The sequence below is a fragment of the Danio rerio genome, chromosome 7, assembly GCF_049306965.1.
Source record: "Danio rerio strain Tuebingen ecotype United States chromosome 7, GRCz12tu, whole genome shotgun sequence".
Lineage (NCBI taxonomy): Eukaryota > Metazoa > Chordata > Actinopteri > Cypriniformes > Danionidae > Danio > Danio rerio.
The window spans coordinates 28,688,299-28,714,114 of NC_133182.1; the positions used below are offsets into that span (position 1 = coordinate 28,688,299).

The window sequence follows — 25,816 nt, forward strand, 5'->3', positions numbered from 1 at the left end:
AGGTGCTGCCCGTGAGCCAAAAAAGCGACCTATTTAAAGGTAATGTTTTCGTCAGAATGTGTTAAAAGAGGTTGCTGATTAATTCTGTTCACACCTCATATAGTAAAAGGTGATTAACAAACTTTAGAGGAAAGAAAATAATTAAACCGAACGATATAGGTCTACTGAGAAAACAAAAAGGAAGATATTTATCAAAATGTACACACAACGCTTTTTCTTTCTGGTCACAAACTGTAATTCAAATATATGTTTGACAAATAAGCCTATATAAAACATAAAATAGTTTGAAATATCTTTTTTTAAATACTTTAAAAGATAAGTATCTTATTCTTACCAAGTCTACATTTATTTGTTTAAAATTTAGAAAGAGCACTATTGTAAAAAAAAAAAAATTATTTAAATTTAAGAAATAATTGTCCTTTATTTTATAAAGGTACACAAATAATATATAAATTAACCGCAATACATAATTATCACCTGTGATGGAAAGGCTGAATTTGCAGTCACTTTTTGTCAATTTATTGCATTATTGCTAAAGTATTTCTAATAAAACATTTCTTTATTTTTTTAAACAAAAAAAAACAATCATATTTTAACTTTATTATTTGAATAAAATGTCTCTTTGGTGTATAAAAATAATACATAGTTTATTTTTGTTGTTTTATTTGCAATATTTACACACAAAATTGACAAAACATTCTGTAGCATTGCATATAACCTCCAAAGACTTTGCTGAAGCAGCTTTTTTTCATGTCAAAGTAATTTCACCTCTCGCATTGCAATGTGAGTAAATGCGCCTACTGTACATGTCCGTTAAAACTTACTAGTCTGCAGATCATCTTTGCAATTAGACAGTCTGTGCGGAGGAATGTGGCATGGTATTGACCTGTGTACTAATACTGTTCTCTTAGAAGAGAATCGTACATAAGTGTTCGAAGTAAAGGCCAAATGCACAAAACAGTGTGAACATTTCATGACATATTGTGAATATTTTATTTCTATTCTTGCTGTATACATACTGCACCACTGTTATCAGTTAAAAAATAATGTCTTGTTGCAAGATACACTACAACCAGAAACTACTGAGTCTGTTGTGCAACATGCACAGTATAACATCAGAAATGTGTAGCACATACACACACATGCAAAAACACAAGATACATTTGGCTATACCAATAACACATGTCTGGTTAAAGAATCTAATCTTAATAGGTTGTGAAATGACCTTGAAATTAAAGTTTATATCTCATAAGTCTATGCTATTACATCACAGTTCTGACTTTTTATAAGCATGTAGTTTCCATCTCGATTACATGATTTAATTTCTCACAATTGTAAGTTTATATCAGGGGTCACCAATCTCGTTCCTGGAGGTTCGGTGCCGTGCAGGGTTTAGCTTTAACTTGCCTCAACACACCTGCCTGGGTGTTTCAAGTATACCTAGTAAGACCTTGATTAGCTTGTTCAGGTGTGTTTGATTAGGGTTGGAGCTAAAATCTGCAGGACACCGGACCTCCAGGAACAAGCTTGGTGATTCCTGGTTTATATGCTCTCACACTCCTGAATTTTTACCTGCAAGATGTACACTTGCACTTTGTGAGATTACCCTAAGTGTGACTGAACAAGTGAGACAGAAACTCACGAATGCAAGAACAAATTCAGAAGTTTTTTTGTTTGTTTACATTTGGAGAAAAGTCTGAATTGTGAGATATAAACAATAACCATTTTTGTGGAAAAAAAATCAATAATAACTTGAATGACATGAATCATAACAAAAGATATTAACAATATTTTACAACAACCATAAAAGTGAATGCTGTGAAGTGAGTATGATTAAGGGAAACAGCCAAATCCTTCATAAAGTCTCTTGTAAATAATCTGCTTTTGTGCTGCTGCTTTTCTTCTACTCCTCAGACAAAGGAATGTAATCAAACCAGTTCTTGACCGTTCATCAGAACATCATGTTCAAAGGCACTGGAATAATCCCTTCAGTTTGCAAACTGAGAAACAATGACACCATCAGAATGGGTGTTAACTTGATGAGATTTTTAGATTTAAAACTGCATTGCAGCATAACCATCGAGAGAGTTTAAACTCTTTTCTTATGTTCCATTATGGAGCATTCCAAACAAAAACACGTGCTAGAAATCTCTCATATTAATAATGACATTTCATACTGCCATAAAACATCTAATATCAATCTGATATCAATTGTATCTCGTGCAGCTTGTGCACAACTGTAAACCAGAGGTCTTGTTTAGCATAAGTTAGCCAGCCTGCCACCTATGGGTGGTCTGAGCATTTTCAGTGGATACTAATCCTAAAGTTGAGGCCACCAAGATGGCAACGTTTTCACCAAGGCAGACGCAGATATCAAGCAAACAACGCGTGCGTGCCGTCAAGGTCAGGGCCGCAGTGATGATCTCGTACGTCTCACGGGTCACAGCCTGTCGAGCCCTCAACACGTCCAGGAGGTTGTTGAAACGTCCTTCGGTCATGTAGCGAACAATGGCCTCTCGTCTCTCTTGCAGAAGTCGGCAACAGCTCTTTCCCGCAGACAGCTGACATTTGACTTGAGAAAGAGGAAGGATTACATTAGAGTATAAGTCCTGTATTGTGATAATATAACTTCCAAACTAACACAAAGACACTTATGCTGTGCATTACTGGACTGTAAAGAGTTCAAGCACTCTGATTTTATATATATAAACTCATCTGTGATCAAGCATGCCTAGTGTTTAGTCTTTAAAATAGAACCGACTGAGGCAGAATTAATATGACAAGGCAAATGCTGAACAGATATTCATGTTACTCATATCTTGGCTCTTCTGTAGATTTTTAAACCTATCGTTGAGTTTATCTTGTTACTAAATGTGTGTACATATATATTTATTTTGTTTTATATTAACTTTAGTATTAATTTTGACTACTATTCAAATGTTTATAGAATGTATTTTTAATAAAGTTCTTGAAGTCAGATTCTCTGACTAAAAATTTAAGACCATTACGAATTCTATTGCAAACTTATACACAAATTTTTCTCCTCCAGTGGAAATAATTTGTACTGGTTTAATTTAATTTAATTTTTTCATTTAGTTATTTCTTAGCCACATATTTAAATAAAGTGTTAAAAGAAGCAAACATGTTATTTACATATAGTTGTTTTTCAGCATGACTATTCTTTTTAAAAAAGTTTTAAAACCTATAATAAACAAACATTATTTTAGCCCATCATTGAGTTTATTTCTTTACTAAATTTGTATTAATATATATTTATTCTGATTTTATATTAATTTTAGTAATATTTTTGACTAATACGCAAATGTTTATAGCAGTATTTACAATAATGCATGTAAAGTCAAGGTTTCTGCAGGTTTCAAGTCAAATTTAAGACTTTAAATCATTTTAAAGACCATTATGAATTATATTTCAGACTTATACACAGATTTTTTTAATGGCTAATGGAAAAGATTTGCTTCTAATTTAGTTATTTCTTAGCCACATATTTTAAATAAATTGTCAAAAGAATCAAAATTGTTTACATTTACTTTTACATTTACTTGTTTTTAGCATAATTTGTCTTTAAAAAAGATAGACTAGTTTTAAAAACTATTATAAACAAAATTTATGCACAACAATCTGTCAAGTTTGTTGTCCTCACCAGATAGCTATAGAATACATGGAGAATGTACTTTAAACATATGTTATTGTGAGAGGAATATAATTAAACAATACTGGTAAATACAGTTAATAAATGTAACTTTTTGTTAAAGTTTTTTTATTAAAATGGATTGTTGTTTTTGCATGGGTGCTGGCTTGGTCGGGAGGCTTTACATGAACATAGGAAAATTAATACCCGTTTAAAATGACTTAAGACTTGGATTTGCATTGTAAATCAAATCAAATAAATTATTTTTTTGTGTCTAGTTAATGTACTTCCAAATTCATTCAGCATAAATCTGCAGATTTTTTTAAACAAAACTATGCATGCAGATTCTGTCTAGCTCTACATGTATTGATTAATGCTTCCAATGTCCTCTGATTATAATTACAATGTCAAATTTTGATTCACTTTACTTTTTTTTATGGAATTATGAGTAATTCCAATTGATTTGATTTTGCATGCTCTGAAACCCAACACCAACCATCTTTTTTTAGGTGAGAGCAAAACAAATCCAAACAACAAGCCTTGGACTGTTTAGAGATATTAATGGTAATAATAATTCAGTATTCAAATACAAAATGTTGTACAATAAGGAAATCAATGTTTATAACAAATTCTAACTTTGTGCTTACATTTTAAATTTAGCAATAATAAAATTGCACATATAAAAGACTAGAATAGATAGCTTTAGAAAGTACCTTTAAGTGTTTTCATTGCATCATTGAAACTTCAACAGTGGCGTATTTATTAAAACTCGGCTTCGCTCTTATCTCCAATACTACTTGAATTTAAATGAACAAAACAAGAGTATTTCTGGGAAAAACAAAACCTCTCTGGGGAGGAAACACACTGGACACAGATAAGGCATTAGTGGGAGGTTATTCAGGAAGCAAGAGCGAACACAGTCCCACAGAACTGCTTACTGCGCACATGTAAAAGCACAACACAAACAAGGACTGACACATCTGCTGTGTCCAGGTAGTTATGCCAACAGTATGTACACAATATGTACACAAAAGCTCCTCCATATTTGTTTAGCTAAAATAAAACCGGCTGACAGAGAGCAGAACACCTTCCAGATGGATTAAAGCATGTTTATGTTCTTGGTGCAAATTCATAGGTTGCAATATGTGGGATCAGAGGGAATTGGTGGGATTTAAATACGCATACTGTTAGGACTTTTTGGAGAAGGAATAAATTTCTCACCTTGGTTGCCCGTGTTGTGTTGTGAGTTGCTCAGGAATCGCGATGTAGGAGAAACACATGGTGATCTTAAAGATGTAGGACTTTGTCTCTGAACTCCATGATTTCCATTACCATAATCTTGCCAGGGGTTATTAGAATGGACTGAGCTTTTTCCTGAGTCTGTAAGACATGAACAGGGGAAAAAATCATAAGACATTTTTTATTATATTTAACCAATGTGTACTGTTCAAATTGCAAGTTGCAAAGCCATGACACCACATAAAAAATCAGCAGTAAAAATAATAAATTTGACCTATACCAACAGGGAAAACCACCAACCATCAAGAATGCATGATTATTTGGTGTCAAGGCTTTGCAATCGAAAAAATGTCATTATAATGTAAGTCAATGGGGCAAAAACAGCCACTAACATAACGAAAGAGTAGTACATTTTCCCAGAGTGTGTTGAGTTTTAAAAAAATTCCAAAGCATTTTCCCAAAATATGTGTCAACATTAGATTTGTAACCAAAAATCACTTCATTTGCTGAAACACAGAGAAAGTTGTGGCTAAATAAAGCTTTAAAATCAGTCCAGAGTTGATGAAGACATCCCCAACATCACACAAGGGTTAAGAGGGAGATATACAATTAAATAAGTAATCACTGACCCCTGCAGCATCTGGTCTGAGAACAGCCTCTTATTGTTATTGACAGAGAAGCCTCTCTTTTTGCTTTCGGTGAAGACACGGGTAGAGTTTGATGCTGTGGAATCACCTTGGAGGTCCATTTTTTTGTGGTACCTTGGCAACTGTTGTCCTGTTAGAGGTTAAAGACAATGTTCAGAATCCATCCTTACAGAACAACAAAAAAACATGTTGCATGTTAAAATCACACAAAAGCTCATAAAACACCTTAAAGGTTAAACTCATATGAACCCAATTACATGGCTTTCACATTAAAAACATTCATTAAAGCTTTAATCAAAATCACTAGCCCCCTTCCTCCGCTTTAATTAGCACACTATGTGTTTTGTAAAATAAAGCATAGGACTATAGCATACTATACATTCTCAGACACTTTTCAAAAAGTACAGTTTTGTACCATACAGGTGAATGCTAGTACCTTTAAGGTGCAATTTTGTACTTTTAAGGTTAACTTTTGTACCTTATTTGTACAGGTATTAAGATGTACCTTTTGAGGACTTGTTAGGAGCAAAAATGTACCTTTTGAAAAGGTCCCACCCCAGTGACAGATTTTGTACCTTTATTTCTGAGCGTGTAGCATATTTGCTCAAAAATAACACATTATAATATGAAACTAAAAACATTTCAATGCCAAATTAAGTAAAACATGCTCAAATTAATTGCAATAGTTGTCTTACTCCGAGGTTATGTAGCTCAATAGGCAACTCCCAGGTTGACTGCATTTTACAGCTCAGCAGCCTCCTCTCCTGGTCAAACACACAAGTAAAAATATCTGAATACACAATCAGTAATTGTTCACAGGCATTAGGACTGCACAATATATTGTTATAGCACTGCATGTTTCAGTAAAGCATTATTTTTCATTGGATTGTTTAATTTCTGAATTAACTTGTATTTAAGTGCATTTTAAATACCAAATTTTAATCAAAGATATCTTACATTTTAATTTAGACTTTTAAACCTAATTCAATTATTATTTAGCACAATAAATGGATAGTTCACCCAAAATTCAAATGTACTTACAATTTACAATTAACCCTTAAGTATTTACAAAGCTTTATGGGCTTTTTTCTGTTGAACCCAAAAATAGATATTTTGGAGTAACCATTGACTTTCATAGCAGGAAAAACAAATACTATGAAAGTCAATGGTTATTTCAACATTCTTCCAAATATATTCCTCTGTGTTCATTAGAAAAAAGAAACTCAAACAGGTTTGAAACAAGTGGAACTATCAATTGAATCAGTAGTTAAATACCTTGCATGTTTTCAGATGATGAACAGCTTCCGTGACAGTCTGAGGATTAAACGCTGCCAATGTTGTCCTGAGAACCACTGCACACTCTGTATGAGCAGAACATTTTTATTGATCCAAAAACATTAAATAAATTCTCCACAAAACAGCCATATTAAATAAACTACACAACTAACCCTTTGCCGAAGGGCGTTTTTGAGGTTCACCACTCAAGCATCTAGTGATAACTTGGGTAAGGGATTGATTTTGAGGGGTCGTGGGTGGCAAAAGGTCAACCCCTAAACCAAGCTCCAACTGATTCTGAAGCTGATCAATACCTGTATGAAAAAAAAAAACATGAAAAGTGAATGGTTTATTTATAGCACATTTAATACACAATGGTAATTCAAAGTGCTTTACGTAAACAAAAATGAAAGAGCATAGAACAACAAAGAATAAAAATGGATTAGAATGTGTTCCTAATGGATTATTATGGCTAAATAATAAGAAAATTAGATTGAAGAGACAATAACATACCTTCACATGGTCGCTTTCTATTTAGTGTTTCCCATAGCAGAACCCCAAAACTGAAAAACCATTTAAAAAGCGTAAATTAATCTAACAGTTCTACTCATTATTCTGAAACATTTGAATATAATGCACCTTACCTATACATGTCAGCCTCCACAGAAGGTGCAGCACCTAGTATGACTTCAGGCGACACATATGCCAGATCTCTGAAACATGGCCCACGGCTATTAGAGCTGTTCAATCCCATGGCCATCTCTTGACACCAGTCGCTCAGCTACAACAACAAACATTTAGTACAGCAGCAGCACAAACATTGCTGTCATAAAGCTATCTCTGGGCCTAGCAGTACCTTAGCACGGTAATGTTGGTCAAGAAGAACATTAGTGGCTTTCAGAGCTCCATGCAGCAGAGAAGCAGCATGCAGATGAGCTAAACCTTCAGCAACATCCAATAGAATCTGTAGACAAAGAGCTGTTGAAAGCTCTGGGAACAGGTCCGTCTAGAGAAGCAAAAGTAAAGAATGTTAGAATTTATGAGACATTTAATGAAATTTTTTTTTATTGCATAACCATCAGGAACAAACACACAAAACAACATAAAAGATGAAACGTAAAAAAACTAATATAACAATGGTTAAAAAAACAAACAAATATAAATAAAATAAAAATAACAAATTAAATAAAACACACAATGCATAGTGTACAGTATTTCTACATCCAATGGTTTTAAGAAATGACAGGGTAATCAAAAAAAAGTGTTAGAATAATTGATTCATATCTCAGATTTTTTGCTTTTTAACAATTTCACAGTAGAAATAAAGAAGTCAAACTTGATACAAAGAAATTAATGTCAGAGATAATTTAGCAAATTTCTGTTTGTGTATGTAAAATTTTGCCAATAAAATGAAGAGATTAACAATATTATCAAGACTTTTGTTGGATTTGTTTTTAAAATAAAGAGTAATATCTTTTAATGTAAAATAATAAATAAAATAAATAAAAGTTTTGTCATTTTAATACATATATCTGGCTAGATCCTTCCAGAAATTGTTTACAACGTTGCATTCAAAAAGGTAATGTTAAAGGCTCTCTTTATCCACATTGCAGAAACCACAGATATCCTCCATTTCAATGTACTTTGATGATAAATATTTTACTGGGTAGATTGCATGTAGTGTTTTAAAAATAATTTCCTTAATTTTGTTTTTAATAGTGTATTTGAAGGGAGTTAACCAGGCTCTTTTCCAATTAATATTAACTATAATAGAGTTGCAGAAACAATTGCCTTTAGGAGTCATTATCTTTTGATTAAAAATATATATATTACGAATAATTACGAGTACATTTTTTATCAGTCAACTCAACACCTTCTAAATGTAATTTTGGGTTTACAACAGATATAGAATTATAGCAAATATGATTTTTAACAAGTTGAACAATTTTTACAGGGATAGATTTAATAACTAAAATAAATTCTCTAAGTAGACCTGATTGTTCATATAAAAGAATATTTCCGAAACTGTCAAAAAGTTTTTAAAAGATGATTTATGTCTCTATTAAACCAATTTAATAAGAATAAAGATTTATCTGAAAAGGTTACCATTATTCCAAATAAAGAGGAGAAAAATTGTTAGAGTAACACATTTTTTAAGCAAGAATGGCTTGTTGATGAAATTTAGTTTAAGGGGAAATATTATAATCACATTCTTTAAAAAATCAAGCCAGGTTAAAAAGATTATGAGAGACATTTAATGATAGTGAGTATTAGTTATTACTGATGATGCAAGAGTGCTAATGTTATGTATTGGAATGCTGCTGCTCTTCATTAGTGCTATTTTTAGCCCTCGTTCCTTGAATCGGGGATTTCCATTATCTCACTGTCAGAGCAGTGAACACACCTACAATACCCTAAAATCAACATTCACACTTCCTGCTTTAGAAATCAGACCTGTCAGTTATGTTACGCACCTGCCTTTAGCTTATTAAATCATATGTTCAAATAAAATATGGTATTTATTGCATGCATAATATTGGCTTACCTCATGCAGCAGAGAATCTAGAGATCCTTCAGGCATCCAATCCCAAACCAGACCAACTAGAGAGTGTGATGTGCACACACCCAGCGGGATGAGTACTTGCTCGCAACACACCTGCCCCAACATCCCTGCTCTCTTTAACCTGTCAATCCATTTACTGAAAAGAAAGAGAGAGAGAGAGAGAGAGAGAGAGAGTTAGGTTTTGTTTTCCATTTCTTGGAAATACCCTGTTAGCTGCAATAGCTTATGCTTAAACAAATGTTAAATAAATACAATAGGCCTATATTATTAAAATAAATATAAATAATTCAATACAAGTTTTACTGCACACATTTTTGCAATATTGAATAGAAAAGAAATTAATAATAGTTATTATTGTTCTGTTATTATTTATATTTTGTTAGCAAGTGTAAATTTATTAATTGTAAATTTAAGTATTTAATACAATATGTATGTTTACTACAAAATGCACTACTAATAAACACGCAAAAGTGATCAGGCACAGATACAATGACTGGAAATGCACTTCACCTATCCTTGATTAACTTGACAGCCACTTTGCCTCCAGTTCTCCCGAAATGTCCTCGCAAACAGGCGCCTACGCTCGTTCTCACCAGAACTACATCTCGCAGGTCCTTCTCATCAATAATCTTTAAATGACTATGCTGAGCCATATTTCACTGTCTGTAGCGCAAAGAGCATTTGACTGCCTATTGAGCTAAAAGCGAAAGTAGTCAAGACTCGAGCCCGGCCCCGGATCGCGTGCTCTCTTGACACGTCACTTGTTTACGTCGCGTCTAATTGGCTATTGAGCTGACAGAAGTCCCCGGCTATTTTTAACAGTCACTGTCAAACAAATGTAGTTCAAATTGCGTAATTGTTTCATCTGAGAGAGTGCAACGGGTTTTCTGTGCTGCTTTTTTCATTCACACATAGAAAATGTTAGCAGTTTAGGGATAGTTCTCCTTCCCCAAATAAAAATAAAGTCTTTCATCATTTACATATCTTCTACTTCTAAACCTGTTTGAGTTTTTTTATTTTTTTTATTTTTTTTTTATTTTGCACTCAAATAAGATGTACCGAAAAATGTTGAGGGAAATAACTTTAATTCAGAAGCAGAGTTAGCATTAGCACAAAATACAGTCCTGCCTATTATATAATTATATGATCAATATATGATCAATACACTGTAAAAAATTTCCAGGTTTTCACAACAAGTTACTGTAATTTTTCACAGTAAATTACATTAGAATCCCTTCACAGTATTTAACTGAAAAATTCACAGTAATATGTTGTATTCATAATTTTATTGTGAAATTACGGCAGGCAGCATGATTACAGCAAATTACTGTGAAAAGGGCTATATCTTTTGCACGTTAGTTATAGAAATTCAAACCTTTTTTTAACTCAACGTAGAAATTAATACAAATGAACTTTTAACAGATAATAACAGAATGTTATAGCCCCCAAAACGATTTGGTTACCAACATCTTTTTGGTTGTACTGCACCTTTATTTAATTTTATACAGTTAACATAGAATAGGAAATAATATTTAATGAACAACTGTGTACTTAGCCAAAACATAATAAACTTGAATAAAAAGTAATTAATTAATGAAACCAAAGACTGTTAAACAGCCAACAATTATTTCAATGTCAGGGTAAATGTCTGCTTTAGACAGTTTCATGAGTATTGGGCACCTTTCATCGCCTGGAGGTCACTAATCTCAGAATTATATATATATATATATATATATATATATATATATATATATACATATAAATATATATATATATATATATATATATATATATATATATATATATATATATATATATATATATATAAACCACAGATTAGAGTTTTAAACAACTACATTCTAGCATGAAAAACAGTTAAAACTTAATTTTCGGACGCATATAGAGCCATCGAAGACGGGGCAATTATCCCAATGTCTAGCCAGATCTCCGCGGATACATGAGTAATGAGCGCCGTTACCGCCTGGAGGTCATAGATCTCCGCTACCGGCAAAACACACTTAAAATTACACACAATCTTTACTAACAATCCACAGATTTGAGTTTTGAAGAACTACATTCTCGCATGAAAAAGTATTAAAACTTTATTTCATTACATATTACAAGCAATATTTATAATATTATGTGCCTTCTCATCCACCATTACAGCTTGATGCAGCTTGGTGCGAAATGAATCCTGGGAGGAAAAAATAATAATTCTCAATACACTCCAAACGAACTTTATTCTTATTGTTAAAGTCAGAGATATGTAATATTTTGAATGGCGAAGAAAATAATTAACTTTATATTTCAATCAATATATTACTTTTGCACTGCTTCGGTTCAGGACTCGTGTGACATTGAATCAGATTCAGATATTTTATCAGACGTGTTCATGAGCTCATAGTCATCAACAAGCAATTCGTGTACAAGCAGTAAGTACACGAACCAAGCAATATGATGAAATATTAATGAATTATATGTTTGCGTCTTACAATATTATACAAAATGGAATCGTTTTCAGGCGAATTCGACTCTTTACTATTCACTTAAAGGAGCCGAATTCGACTCTTTACTGTTCACTTAAAGGAGCCGATTCATTTAACAGAACTGACTCGACTCGACCGCAAACAAGCGCCATCACCACAGACAACGCTTACCTCGTCTCTTCACCAAACGAATTCATCCTCGGTAAGTGTTAAAATATGACCTTTGTCCGTTAAATGAGTGTTGTATGTGTATTTCTGTATAGTGCATGTCATTTAACAGGAATTTACCGAGTACTTTAGTTGTACTCGCACGTACAGGGTTTAAGCGCGCCTTTTTTTAAACAAGAAATTAACGACGCCAGATGGTGATTGTAGTGTTTTCTGAGGTATTAGCATAACGTTAACGTTAGTTCCTGATAAAAGAAAGGGAATTTTCTTTAATTAACTTCTTGTTAACTGCATTTTCTGTTTCAGTACAAGACTGAAGTAAAGGTGAAATGACTAAAGTTAAGGTAAGCTCTGACCTTCACTTAAGTTAACGTTACGGTTAACAGTTAGTCACCATCATGTACGTTAATTTTGTTCACTGTAACGTTAACGTTAAGTTAGTTAAATAAACTAAACTCATTATGAAACAAGTCTTAACTGTTTTATTAAATGAGGCTTATAATACAATTCAGTTGTATTCTTTTAAACTAACACTAACACAGTACATATTGTATATTTCTCACTGGTGTTAATGCATTGCTAACATTTACTAATGAGAACTAATTGTATAGTGTCACTAACTGTAGATTTTGTTTTTTGGTGTTCAGGTGTACCTGATAATAGCTGAAGTGTGAGGTGAGTGTAAATTCTGTGCACACAAATATAACCTAAATTCATTAACACAATCTAAACCTATATATATATATATAGTATGTGTGTGCGTGTGTTAGGTTGAGTCTTATTCTACTCTTATTATATTAATATTTTTTTGCAGCCACAGCCATTGATGTTGAAACACTGATGCTACTAATCAACCATCGCTTCATTATTAAAGGTAATGTTGATGCCTTCCTCATTTTTATTAGATTTTTAAATGTCAGGTTTTTCACAGATTTGTTGTGAGCAGTTTCTTGTACAAACTCTTTTTCTTCTTCCAGAAGTTCCACCAGTACCTCCAGTAGTAGTAAATATTAGACAAAGATTTTTTTAAACTATAGTTTTTATTTTTATTAGCAATTTTACTGGGCATGTGTGTTTGTTTGCTTGGTTTTTAATAGGCAGAGCATGGAATGTCAACTTTGTTTCTACAAACAAATTTAATTATTCACAAACACCTCTAATTTAGTCCTTCTTTCCCCCTTTTAGTCTTATTCCTTGGAGGGTTGAGTGGTCATGGGACCTCACCTGGATTTCACAACTGACTTTGGATCTGGTCTGAAACTGAAGTATGCTGAAGATGCCTTTTGCACTCTGGAATTTAAGGTAATGTCTACAATAAATATTGTAACTGAGGGCTTGTTTTGGGGGGGTTAAACAAGGAATGTATAGGAGCACAAGTCATGACTCCCCTTGTCCCCTTGTTATAAAGGGCTGTGTTGCAGACACAATTTGTTTGTCTGTGCTGGAGACCAGAGGGGAAGCTGTCTTTAAAAGGATGGGGCTCTTATACCATATGTGAAGTTACCTTTTCAGGTGAGTGGATTACATACAAGTCATTGCAAATGCATAAATAGTGGGAAATTTTTACTGGGAAGCACAAATTAAGTGAAACTCAAAACATGTGAAAGAATATTTGGAATATTTACAAAAAAACTTGATTGAAATGAATGCAACACAAGTGCTGTATCACTTCAATCAAGTTTTTTTTGCAAAATTTTCCTAATATTTAAATCATGAAAAATTAGCTTGATGCAAGAAACATCCTGCTAGTATTCAAGAGCAAGAACTGTGATGCATGTGTTCACTTTGCAATAAGTGTGAACCCAGCATTAGATCTGTAAACAGAAGATGTAAATCAAATCAACTGTTTTAAAATGCTCGGCCTAGGTCATTAAAACCACTATTTGTTGTTGGACTGTTCTTGAATGTGTGTTTGTGATGGAAATGTTTTTCAGATGTTTTTTGTTTAAATAATTGCAGTTTGACTGAGCTACAGTATTGTCAGCATGTTCAAACTGAGCTAACAGTAATTTTGCTCTGTAGTGCAGCAGTAGTGTCCCAGTAGTGTTGTATGAAGCTAACTGTTTGTCTGCCCTTTTGCTTATAGGTGCTTTTTGGGCACCAGTTTGGAGATGGAAGACAGACAAAGTCAAAGAAGCAGAGAAGACACATCAACCAGCAAGTGTGTAAAATTATCAGGAAAATGATTGACCTTGAATAGACGACTGCCTAATTTAGCAAGAAGTTTTGTCTCTCTCTCTCTCATGTGTGTATATATATATATATATATATATATATATATATATATATATATATATATATATATATATATATATATATATATATATAATGAGAGAGAGAGAGAGAGAGAGCGCGCACTCTGAAGCACTGCTTTTTATGCTACATATGATGTCAGATTTTTTTTATTAATATGTTCTTATAGGATTTTTTGAGGCTTCACCTTCACCTTTTGAAAGTTTTCTGAAATGTTTACACAGATGTCATTAAGCTGTTAAATAAATCTGTAAAATGTATGTGTGTTTGTTTTTATTTTGATTTTAGAGTCTTCTCAGATCACCCAAAAATGAAGATTCTGTCGTCATTTACACATCCTCAGGTTGTTTGGACACAAAGAGGAATATTTGATATTTTTATTCCTGTGTTTAACAAAAAAAATCATTTTTAACAGAGCTGGAACAACCTGAGGGTGAGTAAATCAAGATAGAATTTTCATTTTTGTGTGACCTAAAATTGCTTTGAAATTTTACAGCACCAAACTGTTAAATTACAGTAATCCGGGATATAACTTTAACTTTACAGTTAAATCAGGTATTTAAACTGCAACCTACTGCTAAATCACAGTAATCGTTTTGCAAATTCACAGTAAAATATAGTTAATTCTACAAGATAATACTGTGAAATCACAGTAACAGACTTTATTATCTACTGTAAAGTTACAATATATGGTTGTAATTTCACAATAATTTAATGTGACAAAACCACAGTAAATTACTGTGAACTACCTCACAATAATTTACTGTGAATTTACATACAGTAATTTACTGTGAAAGTAATGCAATTATTAGCCAGTAATTTACTGTGAATTTAAGGTCAAATTTTTTACAGTGTAGTCATTACAACATGTTTTAGTTCACTGTAACTTCATTCTTCAAACTAAGTTCATCATGTTCTAGCTCAATTTTATAAGTTACACAAGCTCTTTTAAATCAGTGTAACATAATATAAGTTCTATGGACTCATACGGTTAGTTTGATTCAGCTTAAAAATTTAAGGCAACAAGGATTTTTTTTACAGTGTAGTTATCGTACATTAAAGTTAATAAGCCCAAGATAATGCAAAATATGAAATGTCATTCCTTCTTCAAAGATGTCAGTTTAATAGCAGGGGCAGAATATCCTAAAACTGATAGTTCAGTTCAATCCATGTTCATTTATTTAGCACCTTAACCATGTAGATTCTGTAGACTGAAGCAGCTTAACATAGAAGTTCTAGTAGATTGAAACTGTGTCAGTCCAGTTTTCAAAGTTGAAGTTCAGTTTAGTTCAGTTCAGTGTGGTTTAATTTTCACTGCTGAAAGTTCTCCCAAAAATAAAAATGATGTCATCACTTCTCCTCCTTCACTTATTCCAGACCTGTTTGAGTCTTTTTTCTGTTGAACACAAAAGGAAGATATTCTGAAGAATGCCAGGGGAAAAACAGTCCATAAGTATTTTTGTTTCTACTATAGATGATCTAGCATACTTCAAAAAAATCTTGTTTTGTGTTGAACTGAATAGAGATAGTAAGAGTTTAGAAGCACTGGAGTGTGAGCAAATTTTGTGGAAATGTTCAATTTTGAGTTAACCATCCGTCCACTCGATCCTAAACTTGCTGTGAGTATAAGTTGACAAGGAGGAGTACTAAAATAATCACTCTAAAATATGTATATATATATATATATATATATATATATATATATATATATATATATATATATATATATATATATATATATATATATATATATATATATATATATATATAAACACTCTATTCAATAATCTGTTTCCACTGGAAATATGTCAGTAAATCAATATAAAATATGGGTAATAGGAATATTCATTTAAAAAAATATTATATATTGGTTCCAATTAATGGTTCTGGAGTGAGTGGACTTTATTAAGGGAATGTGTTTGTCAATGTTGTTTAATTCAATTCATCTTTATTTGTATAGCGCCTTTACAATTTAGATTATGTCAAAGCAGCTTCAAAAAGGAGATTATAGTGAATTGAAAGTGTAGTTCAGTTTTCAGAGTTTCAGTTCAGTTTAGATTAGCTCAGTTCAGTTCAATGTGTTTTATATTCATGTATGTATGCGATTATTAATTATCTTTCCTTATGTGATTAATTATTATTAATTACTTTTTCTTAAACTCCACCAAAAGTAAATATTCTAGAAAAAAGGCATCAAATTTCATGTAATGCTCAATTATTTTTCAATTCACCTCCCATACACACTGACTCAAACCTCACATTGTGGTGCTAAACATCTATTGCAGTGTGAGTTTCAGCTAAATACCTCACATTCTCATATCATGGACAGTAATGAAAACACAGCTCATTACACATCACACGTTCAGTTTTTGTGGGGGAAATATGAAATAGTGATAGAAAATTAGTTAATTGGAACGATAAAAAGACATTTTGATTCCTACAATTACAGTTCGAAACGTCCACTCATCAGGAAAAAAATTGATAGCAGCGAGACATATGGAATATTGAGATTTGCAATGCTAAAACCGTCATGTAAACCATTCCCATGCTGCGTCTATTCAATTAATAACAGCAAATATACAAATAAGATGTTAACCCAGGGGTTAGGTTTGCACAGCAACTAAATATCCATACTTAACAGTTGATCATATAAATTACAGTCAATGCGAAATGTGAAGCAAGATAATTCCTACTGCGATAATCCAGCATTATGAATGAGTCAGGGTTAACTGGTCAGGTGTGAAAGCACTTTTTTTTTCATCTGTCACTAATTCAAATGAAGCTTGTGAGTAAGCTACACACTCTACTGCTGGTTTTTATTCAGCACACTATCAAAACAACTGTCAAAACAAAACATGGGAGCCATTTTGGAAGGGGAACCTTTAACCAATTTTGATGAAAGGCTAGTCTCCTGTGACTTTATTACATAAGAACTTCTCACTTGCCATTTCTTTTTGACTGTCATATCCTTTTTTTTTTTGCGCAGCCTCGCTTCTTGTTTCCTTTAAATGTTAATCATTCATGTGAATAGGATCTATTTAAAGTAGACAAATAGGAAAACAAATAGGGAGGAAGAGTTATTAATTATTTACCTCTCATCACTCAATTTTTTTGGCATTTTTAGTCGTTGTTCATGTCTAAACCGTCTCTTGTCTTGGTAATATCACATGGCTAACCAGTGCTGCATCAACAACTGTGAGGGTGTGTGAGCTCATCAGTGTGACTGAATCTTTTTCCACACGCAAGAAAAGCAATTTCCTCTTTTCTCAAATGTCTGCCGAAATTGCAAAAAAGAGGTGTCTGCCCCAGAGTCAGGGGTTTTCTTCACAAGGCTTAAGTTTGTAAGTCTTGCACCATTTGTTGATCCCTTTTCAGCGTGACAAGTCAATCAGAAGTAATATTTCCAGCTTAAAGAAAAGGGGATGTCCAGAGTGAATGAACTTACAGTAGAAAGTGGAATCATGTGAGTCATTTATTGGTTTACCACTTTCACGCTCCATTATCAGAGAAAGAAAAACAATGTTGGTTTATTAATACCTAATAGGTTATGTTTTTACCAAAGTTATAAAAGATATTATTATATAGAAAAGATTTTAACAATGTGCTAAAAATACACGATAAAAAGATAACAGAGGTAAACAGGTGCTAGCAATGATTAACACTGAACAAATGTGTGTAATAAAACACGTCAATCGATTGACTTTTTATACATGATTAACAATTATGGATTTTTTTCTCTGCAAGACAAAATAAAGCACGAAATGAAAATCAATACAAGTTAAACATTAACATTTCCATGCTGCAAGACGGGAAATATCTTGTCTCGTTCGCTTTATTTAATTTAATTTAATTAAATTCGTCTTTATTTCTTCAGAGCTTTTACAATGTAGATTGTTTCAAAGCAGCTTAACATAGAAGATTATAGTAAATTGAAACTGTGTAAGTCCAGTTTTCAGAGTTAAAGTTTAGCTTAGCACTGCTGGAAGTCCAAACACTGAAGAGCAAATCCAATGATGCGCAACTCCACATATCCCAAACAAACCAAGCCAGTGAAGAGGAACAAAACTTCACCAATTGGCGAAAGTGAAAAAAAAAAATTTAAAAACTAAAGAGAAACCAGGATCAGTTGGGCATGACCATTTCTCCTCTGGCCAAACTTCTTGTGCGGAGCTGCAGTCTAAGTGCCGGAGGCTGGGAAACACTGGACGTCCATCCTGGAGAACTGCACATTTACTAAAAACATTTTTTTTTGTTTTTTGTTTTTATTGAACTGAGAGAGTGTCCAAGCCTTGAACATTATCAGGAAGGCTATTCCAGAGTTTAGGAGCCACAAATGAGAAGGCTTGACCTCCTTTAGTAGACTTTGCTATGCTGGGTACTACCAGAAGCCCTGAGTTTTGAGATCTTAAAGATCGAGTTGGAATGCTTTTATGCCTTATTAGACTCTTAAAAAATAGAGATTGACTTTTAATCTATCATAAATAATCTGCATATATTAAGTGCCATCATATTATCGCAGTTTAAAAATATGTTTTCTGAAAAATATTCTGTATATTTCTGTGACCTAGTAGTCTTAATCTTTTATTTGTTGGTGATTACCCCATTTACACTCTGATGTCAGTAAAACCCAGGTTATGTAACATTGCATGGAGGAGATTAAACTTAGTGAACAAGTCATTAAAAGGGAGCTGAGATAAATATCAAGCTGAACAAAGAGGAACTTGAATGCAACGCACGTTATGGTAGTTCTTCCAGAGGACACCAGAATTATACACAAATGCACGCACGCACACACACGCACACTTTGGCTTTTTCACACATGCACGCACGCACGCACACCCGCATGCATGCACGCTTTCTCTCTCTCTCTCTCTCTCTCTCTCTCTCTCTCTCTCTCTCTCTCTCTCTCTCTCTCTCCCTATAAAATAAATAAATCAGAAAAAAACTGAACATTTAACAATCAACATTTATGGATAGAACATTAATAATAAATAATATATTTACAATAATTTATGGCAGGTGCTGGTTTCACCACATCACATTGTGGCCTTAAAGGGATAGTTCACCCAAAAATGTAAAGCTCTGTCATCATTACTCACCCTTCACTTTCTCCAAACTTCCTTGGGTTTTTTTTGTTGAGCACACAGAAAGCTATACTGAAGATTGTTGGATATTCATAAGCATTTAGAACCACTTAAGGGTTAGTAGATAATGATTTATATATATATATATATATATATATATATATATATATATATATATATATATATATATATATATATATATATATATATATATATATATATATATATATATATATCCCTTTAAAGGAATGGACAGGATCAGCAACAATACTTAGTCTGATTATAGTGACATCCAAACAGTGCATCTGAAAAAGTGTTGCATGCAGAACTGTTGCAAACAATTTATTTACGTTGAATTTAAACAAATTAAATTTTAAAATGTTAAACTTAATTTGTGTTTAAATTCAGCCCAAATAAATTGTTTACAACCACATAACGTGAAAAAAAAATTTACCCTGCTAAAAAATCCAGCTTAAACCAGCCTAGGCTGGTTGGCTGGTTTTAGCTGGTCGACCAGGCTGGTTTTAGAGGGGTTTTGGCCACTTCCAGGCTGGTTTCCAGCCATTTCCAGCCTGGTCTTAGCTGGTCAGGCTGGAAAATGACCAGCTAAATCCAGCAAAAACCAGCTTGACCAGGCTGGTTTAAGCTGGACATAGCTGGTTTTGGCTGGGCTCCCAGCCTGCTAGGCTGGTCAAGCTGGTTTTAGCTGGTCATCTCCCAGCCTAACCAGCTAAGACCAGGCTGGAAATGGCTGGAAACCAGCCTGGAAGTGGCCAAAACCCCTCTAAAACCAGCCTGGTTGACCAGCTAAAACCAGCCAACCAGCCTAGGCTGGTTTAAGCTGGATTTTTCAGCAGGGAAATCCAAGGAATTATCTTTGAATAATTTTTTTTCAGTACTAAGAGGGACAAAGTATGTCATAACAATACCCCTATCACCAGCAGCCTAAACAAGGCATAAAGGCATAATGCTTTCATTTTTATGCCAAATTCTTACCTTACCATTCACTTACTGCAGCAGTAATGTTTGACCGGGCAGCCTTTTTCAGGTCTTCAGTTGTCCCGTTTTAGCTATGCATGTTCTTTTACCTTCAGTTTGCTGTTTTTAGTTAACAGGAATGGCACCAGAATGGTGTGGCATTGTTTTTATTTATACATTATTATTTTCTTTTATCTATTTATAAATTGGCTTTATATAATTTACTTTCTATTTGCTTGAACCAGTCTGACCATTGTCCTCTGACCTTTGGTATCCAAAGGACCTTTTCAGACACAGAACTACGGCTAAATTGATAGGTTCTCTGCTATGGTGACTGGAAAACTCATAAGGATGAAAAAAACAATCTGATGGAGATAAATACAGAACGTTCCTGGAGGACATGCTGAAATCCACAAGAGCATTGGGACTTGAATGATGGCTCGTCTTCCAAACCAATGATCTGGAAAATACATCAATGCAGACCCAGACTCCAGCCAGGGTCTGTGAAATGTATAAAAATAGAAATATTGCTTTTAACAAAAACTCTCTATCCGATCAAAACTTGAGGATTTTTGCGTACAAAACAGCCAATATTCCAGTAGCAAGATTGATAGACTTTACACCCAGAGTTTACGAGCTTTTTAGCTTCACGAACCACCAGAGGCCGCCATTTTCTAACGAATGATCATTTCGCAGTTTCGCCAAGTAGATTATTTATTTTAGCGTTTCTTTTTGTTGTTAATGTTTAGTTGTTGTAGAATGTTTTGTTATCATCCTTTTGGTCTTTGTTTTATCATTTATAAAATTTCAGTTTTATTAGCATTCATTTTCTTTATCCTTGCTTGCAGCTGGTTAAAATCAAATTTCTGATTCTGTACCTGATCATTTGTTTAAATAAGCTGCATCACAACTCCTGACTTATTCAACTATTATTAAACTTTTATTCTTTCATTCATTTTCTTTTTAGCTTAGTCCCTTTAGTGAGGGGTCGTCACAGTGGAATGAACAGCCAACTTATGGCGCATGTTTTAGGCAGTGGATGCATTCCAGCTGCAACACAACACCGGGAAACACCTATACACTCTTGCATTCACACACATACACTACGGCCAATTTAGTTTATTCAATTCACCTATACTGCATGTCTTTGGACTGTGGGGGAAAACGGAGCACCTGAAGGAAACCCATGCGAACACAGGGAGAACATGCAAACTCCACACAGAAATGCCAACTGACCCAGCCGGGACCCGAACCAGCAACCTTCTTGCTGTGAGGTGACAGTGCTACCCATTGCGCCGCAGTGACGTCCCTATTTGTTTTTATAAGGGTTCTTATTCTTATATGAAAAAATCCACCTATCACCTAAAGTTGGCACTTAAAAATATTTTTTTAGTGTTATATAATACCTTAATATCATATTAAAAACCCTTTTAATAATAGTTTTTTGTGATAGACTTTTCAAAAATATACAGATGAGCAATTCCATGCAAATGTCAACCTTGCCATAAAAAAATTTCACCAAAATACCAAAACCGTTTCTACATTTTTTGTGTAAGCAGGCAGTTTACAGTACTTTAAAGCTACTCAAAAATGTCTGTCAATGTTTTTAAACAATCTTATTTGATTTACCAAATTCACACGAGTGGCAATTTCACATCTGTCACATCCATAATGCAGAGGTGTCACACTTATCTCTATATATAAATCTATATATAAAAATATTTAATTAAATAAAATTAATCATGTTTGCTCTAGATAGCCAACTCTTATCCTTTTGATTAGCATTATTTCTTTGGGTGTTGTGCAGTTTAATTCACAATATGTCTACAAAGCATTTTGTAAACAGGCATACTTTTTTGGTCACATCCATCACGCATGATTATTTTCCTCATTTAAAGTACAAAACATGTTTACAGATTGATATTTTTCTGATCCCTTAACTTAGTGGTGAGTTGTTCTGGAAAATCTAAACAGTTGCTTCAATATAATGCTAACATATACTTTCTATGTGAATTTATGCTTTGAGTGTTACATCCATAACGCTGGAATTGCTAAGATATTATTATTTCTGTTGTTTAACCCCGAGACTGACTGATTTTATAAAAGCTTTCTAATTTAATGTTTTAAAAATGTGAAGAAACAAATCCACCAAACACCAATAATACTGATTTTTTTATATTCCATATTAAATATCATCTAACAGAAATACTTGAACAAACAACATTTCAGTACAAATACAAAATCACAAATATTAAAAACAACACAAACTTAAAAAGAAATGTTTGTGCTTTACTCTGATTCATTATAAAACTCTGAAACATTAAGTGCAACTTACAAAACTATAGAAAATACAGAGTCTGCTAAGCTCTTTTACCTTGCTTCTAAAAGAATATACATCGAGGAATGTATTTTTGGCAGTTTGAACTTACACAACACTTTATTTCCCTCACAACTTCACACTCACATTTAAAAAAAAATCATTACCAAAAGCAAATTACTAAAACTCTTACATCTCACAATGATTACAGCAGTTTTACACAGTAGTAAAACAAACAAACAAACAAAACTAAAGTGCAAGAGTCGCTTAAAAAAACGAAGCAGAGTATCATACTCATACTAAGAATATGAATACAGAAATGCAGCTTATGATAGGTGAAGCATTTATGCTCAATGACCGGCTGCTCTGGGACTTGATATCAGAGCAATGTCATCTGAGCAACATTCAACATCCTGACCGGCAGGAAGAGAACAGATCTTTACAAATGCCCTTTGTGGATAAACTTTCACGATCATAAAAACTGTAATTTGGCAGTTTCAGACAGCTTCTGTTTTAGCATCACCAGACTTTTTAACTCTTCTCGTTAGTTTGTAGCATATGCTGTTTTGAAGACCCAGAACTGCTCCCATCCGAACTTGAAACATCTTTCTTTTTCATCCGTTCAAGAGCGTAGTATCGCAGCATGAGGAAAAATCCTGTTGAGACACATAGAAATGTAATATTACCGTAATTAATCATTTAATATAAGAGAATGGAAGCTATTGAGTTACATTTCTGAAGCAAACATTCAAAGATAACAAAAGGAAACACGTTTCAGGCTTGATTTATTTTTAAATCCCACCACAGGAACTCAGCTTACATTTGACACAATAGCAAAGGCATTTTTTGACTTTGTGTATTTTGTGATAGTGCAAGAAAAAAAAAAACTCACCCTGTAAGGAATTGATAATGCAGAAAAGAAAGAGGGTGACCTCTGAGAAAGGGCCAAAATCGAGGAAACCCAGAGCCCATGTGGTTCCATACAGACAGGTGAGACCCCAGATACTGAGAAAAGCCACATGGATCTTTTTCCAGTCTGGTCTGTTCCGGATCTCTCTCACCACAAGGAAAAGCATGACTAAACCAGAGCTCACCACAACTGCCAGTAAGCCAATGTTGATGATGTAATGAGCCAACTGACTCTTATCACCCTCTGTCATCCAGCACCTAAATGAGCAAAGCAAAGTATATATTAGTTTCTATGTACTGCATGCATGATTATTATATATAAAGCCCAGGCAATACTTTAGTTAGATCTGCATTAGTGTTCACGCAGTCTTTCAAAGTATACTCAGTACAAGAGAACAATCACAGACACTTATAAGTTTCATCCTTGTCCAGTTTTTCCAATTATTTAATGGAAGACAAAACAGTCTAGACCAGTGGTTTTCAAATTTTTTTCATCAAGTACCACCTCAGAAAAAAATTGTCTCTCCAAATACCACCAAAATGAGCAGTATTGAAATATAGTAGCGTAGAACGCCCAGTAAAGCAGCTACATCTCTGCACAGTTAAAAAAGCGTGGCAGATTACCTCAGAAATATGGGCTATATGTCATATATGGCATATTATTTACATCATTTTTGATACATTTTTAAATGTGTGTAGCATGTACATGGCATATTTCATTCCTCCGCGTACCACTAGAAGGAAGCCTGCGTATCACTAGAGGTACACGTACCACAGGTTGAGAACCACTGATCAAGACAAAGATCTTTAAACAAGACCATTAGTATGAAATTTGATCATAGCAACGTAAACCGATTGACATTTTAAAAAGAATGCTTCACCTAGTAATGTAAATTCACACATTATTTATTCACCCTCAAGTGGTTCCAAACCTTTCTGTGTTTCTTTTTTTCTGCTGAACCTAAAATGAAGGCTTTTTAAAGAAAGCTGAAAACCAATGACCATTGTTTTTATAGTAGTAAAATCAAATAATATGGAAGTCAATGGTTACCAGTTTCTAATATTCTTCAAAATAACTTGTGTTCAGTATAAGAAAGAAACTCAAACATGTTTGTGACAACTGAAGGGGGAGTAAGTGATGACTGTATTATGTGTGTATACATCAGTGTTGGGCAAGCTCCTTAAAAATGTAGAGCTAAGCTATTAGCTACTCTACTTAAAATGTAGCTTAACTACAGTAAAAGCTACTCTCTGGGAACTGTAGCAAGCTACTTTTATCAAGTAGCTTTTAGCTACATTTAAGCTATTTTTGCAATTTTCATTTCTAAATCGAAGTAACTTAAATCAAAAGCCCCTTTCACACATACAGACCTTTCCGGAAAATTGGCGGCAATTTTCCGTAAAGGTTGTATGTGTGAACAGGTCCTTTTTGAAAATACCGGTAAATTCGTTCTGGCTATTTTCCGGAAAGAGAAGTTGTAACATTACCGGCAATTTGCCGGTAAAAGCCTTTGAATACTTTTCCAGACACATTTAGCTGCTAGAAGAACATATAAACGTGATCTGACTGTGTAAATAATCATCGATGAAATGCTCATGATAAGCCGTTGTTTGTTTACCTTCAAGCTTTGCGTGTGCCTGTGAAACAGCCTGTGAGCGCCTGCACACGCACATATTATGAACATCTCGACATGCGAAAGTGATCTTGCGAAAGTTGATCATGCACAGAGTTTGTAATGTAGTCAAATGTTTACAAACACAAGCGCAGCCGTTTAAAGCTCATTTGTGGTGAATGATGTCAGAATTTACCGGTATTTTGGAATGGATGTGTGAATGCTCTTTTCCGGAAAATTTCCGTAACGTCCTCGCCTGTGTGAACAGCGCTTTTTTGAACATACCGGTAAAGTCGTTCCGGAAATTTTCCAGATATTTACCGGTATCACTGTGTGAAAGGGGCTAAAGTCAATCATATCTTAGTGATCAATAAAACTGTCAATGAAACTTATGAGGCATAATTGTTAAGTTCAGTTATTTACTGCAAATAATATGCTGTACTAAACAAAAACAAATTATAGTATATAACAGCAAAAACAAAAAGTACAATAAAACCAGGTTTTACAGTTACACTTTTAAAAGTAATTTATAGTAAAGGGAAATATTTAGGAATAAGCATTATATTGTATATTTACTCTTCATTAATAATTTACACTACATAATGTAGTATCATTAGTAACTATCATGAGCTAAT

The 25,816-nt window shown here is 33.5% G+C and overlaps 2 protein-coding genes and 1 long non-coding RNA gene across 7 annotated transcripts in view; 1 reads left to right on the forward strand and 2 right to left on the reverse strand.

The window, feature by feature from the left end:
• Positions 1-623: 623 nt before the first annotated feature.
• On the reverse strand, positions 624-10,060 carry si:dkey-181f22.4. Of its 2 annotated transcripts, none has more exons than XR_012383317.1 (11): positions 9,884-10,060; positions 9,356-9,509; positions 7,667-7,816; positions 7,455-7,591; positions 7,324-7,373; positions 6,984-7,124; positions 6,811-6,896; positions 6,231-6,299; positions 5,518-5,700; positions 4,871-5,029; positions 624-2,572 (listed from the first exon to the last, which is right to left on the reverse strand). XR_012383317.1 is itself a non-coding variant. In XM_005166398.6 (11 exons), the coding sequence occupies exons 1-11, from the start codon at positions 10,024-10,026 to the stop codon at positions 2,268-2,270; spliced, it is 1,542 nt and encodes a 513-aa protein (XP_005166455.1). In that variant the 5' UTR covers positions 10,027-10,060; the 3' UTR covers positions 624-2,267. The 2 variants fall into 2 exon arrangements, 1 of the variants encoding a protein (XP_005166455.1); XM_005166398.6 differs by having other exon boundaries at positions 5,518-5,665.
• Positions 10,061-11,982: 1,922 nt separating this feature from the next.
• LOC137496171 (uncharacterized) lies at positions 11,983-14,242 on the forward strand. 2 transcript variants are annotated; one of them, XR_011016300.2, is made up of 7 exons: positions 11,983-12,061; positions 12,334-12,371; positions 12,675-12,702; positions 12,842-12,901; positions 13,213-13,329; positions 13,436-13,539; positions 14,114-14,242. It is a non-coding gene; the product is annotated as an uncharacterized lncRNA (long non-coding RNA). The 2 variants fall into 2 exon arrangements; XR_012383319.1 differs by lacking the exons at positions 11,983-12,061; positions 13,436-13,539; positions 14,114-14,242 and having other exon boundaries at positions 12,274-12,371; positions 13,213-13,330.
• An 8,261-nt stretch (positions 14,243-22,503) lies between these two features.
• The window catches only part of adgrg1 (adhesion G protein-coupled receptor G1), a 31,699-nt gene continuing 28,386 nt past the window's right edge, over positions 22,504-25,816 (reverse strand). For 2 of the 3 annotated variants that reach the window (XM_073906197.1, XM_005166389.5), the window contains exons 13-14: positions 23,552-23,826; positions 22,504-23,315 (exon numbers count right to left, since the gene is read on the reverse strand). In XM_073906197.1, the coding sequence (XP_073762298.1) occupies positions 23,191-23,315; positions 23,552-23,826 (400 nt within the window). In that variant the 3' untranslated portion in view covers positions 22,504-23,190. 3 annotated transcript variants of the gene reach the window in all.

Coding starts and splice junctions, on each gene's coding strand:
- si:dkey-181f22.4 (XM_005166398.6), bottom strand. CDS start 10,026: ATGGCTCAGCATAGTCATTTAAAGATTATTGATGAGAAGGACCTGCGA. Junction 6,897..6,983: donor AAAACGCCCTTCGGCAAAGG/GTTAGTTGTGTA, acceptor CTGCTCATACAG/AGTGTGCAGTGGTTCTCAGG. Junction 2,573..4,870: donor ACACAACACGGGCAACCAAG/GTGAGAAATTTA, acceptor CTCTTTCTCAAG/TCAAATGTCAGCTGTCTGCG.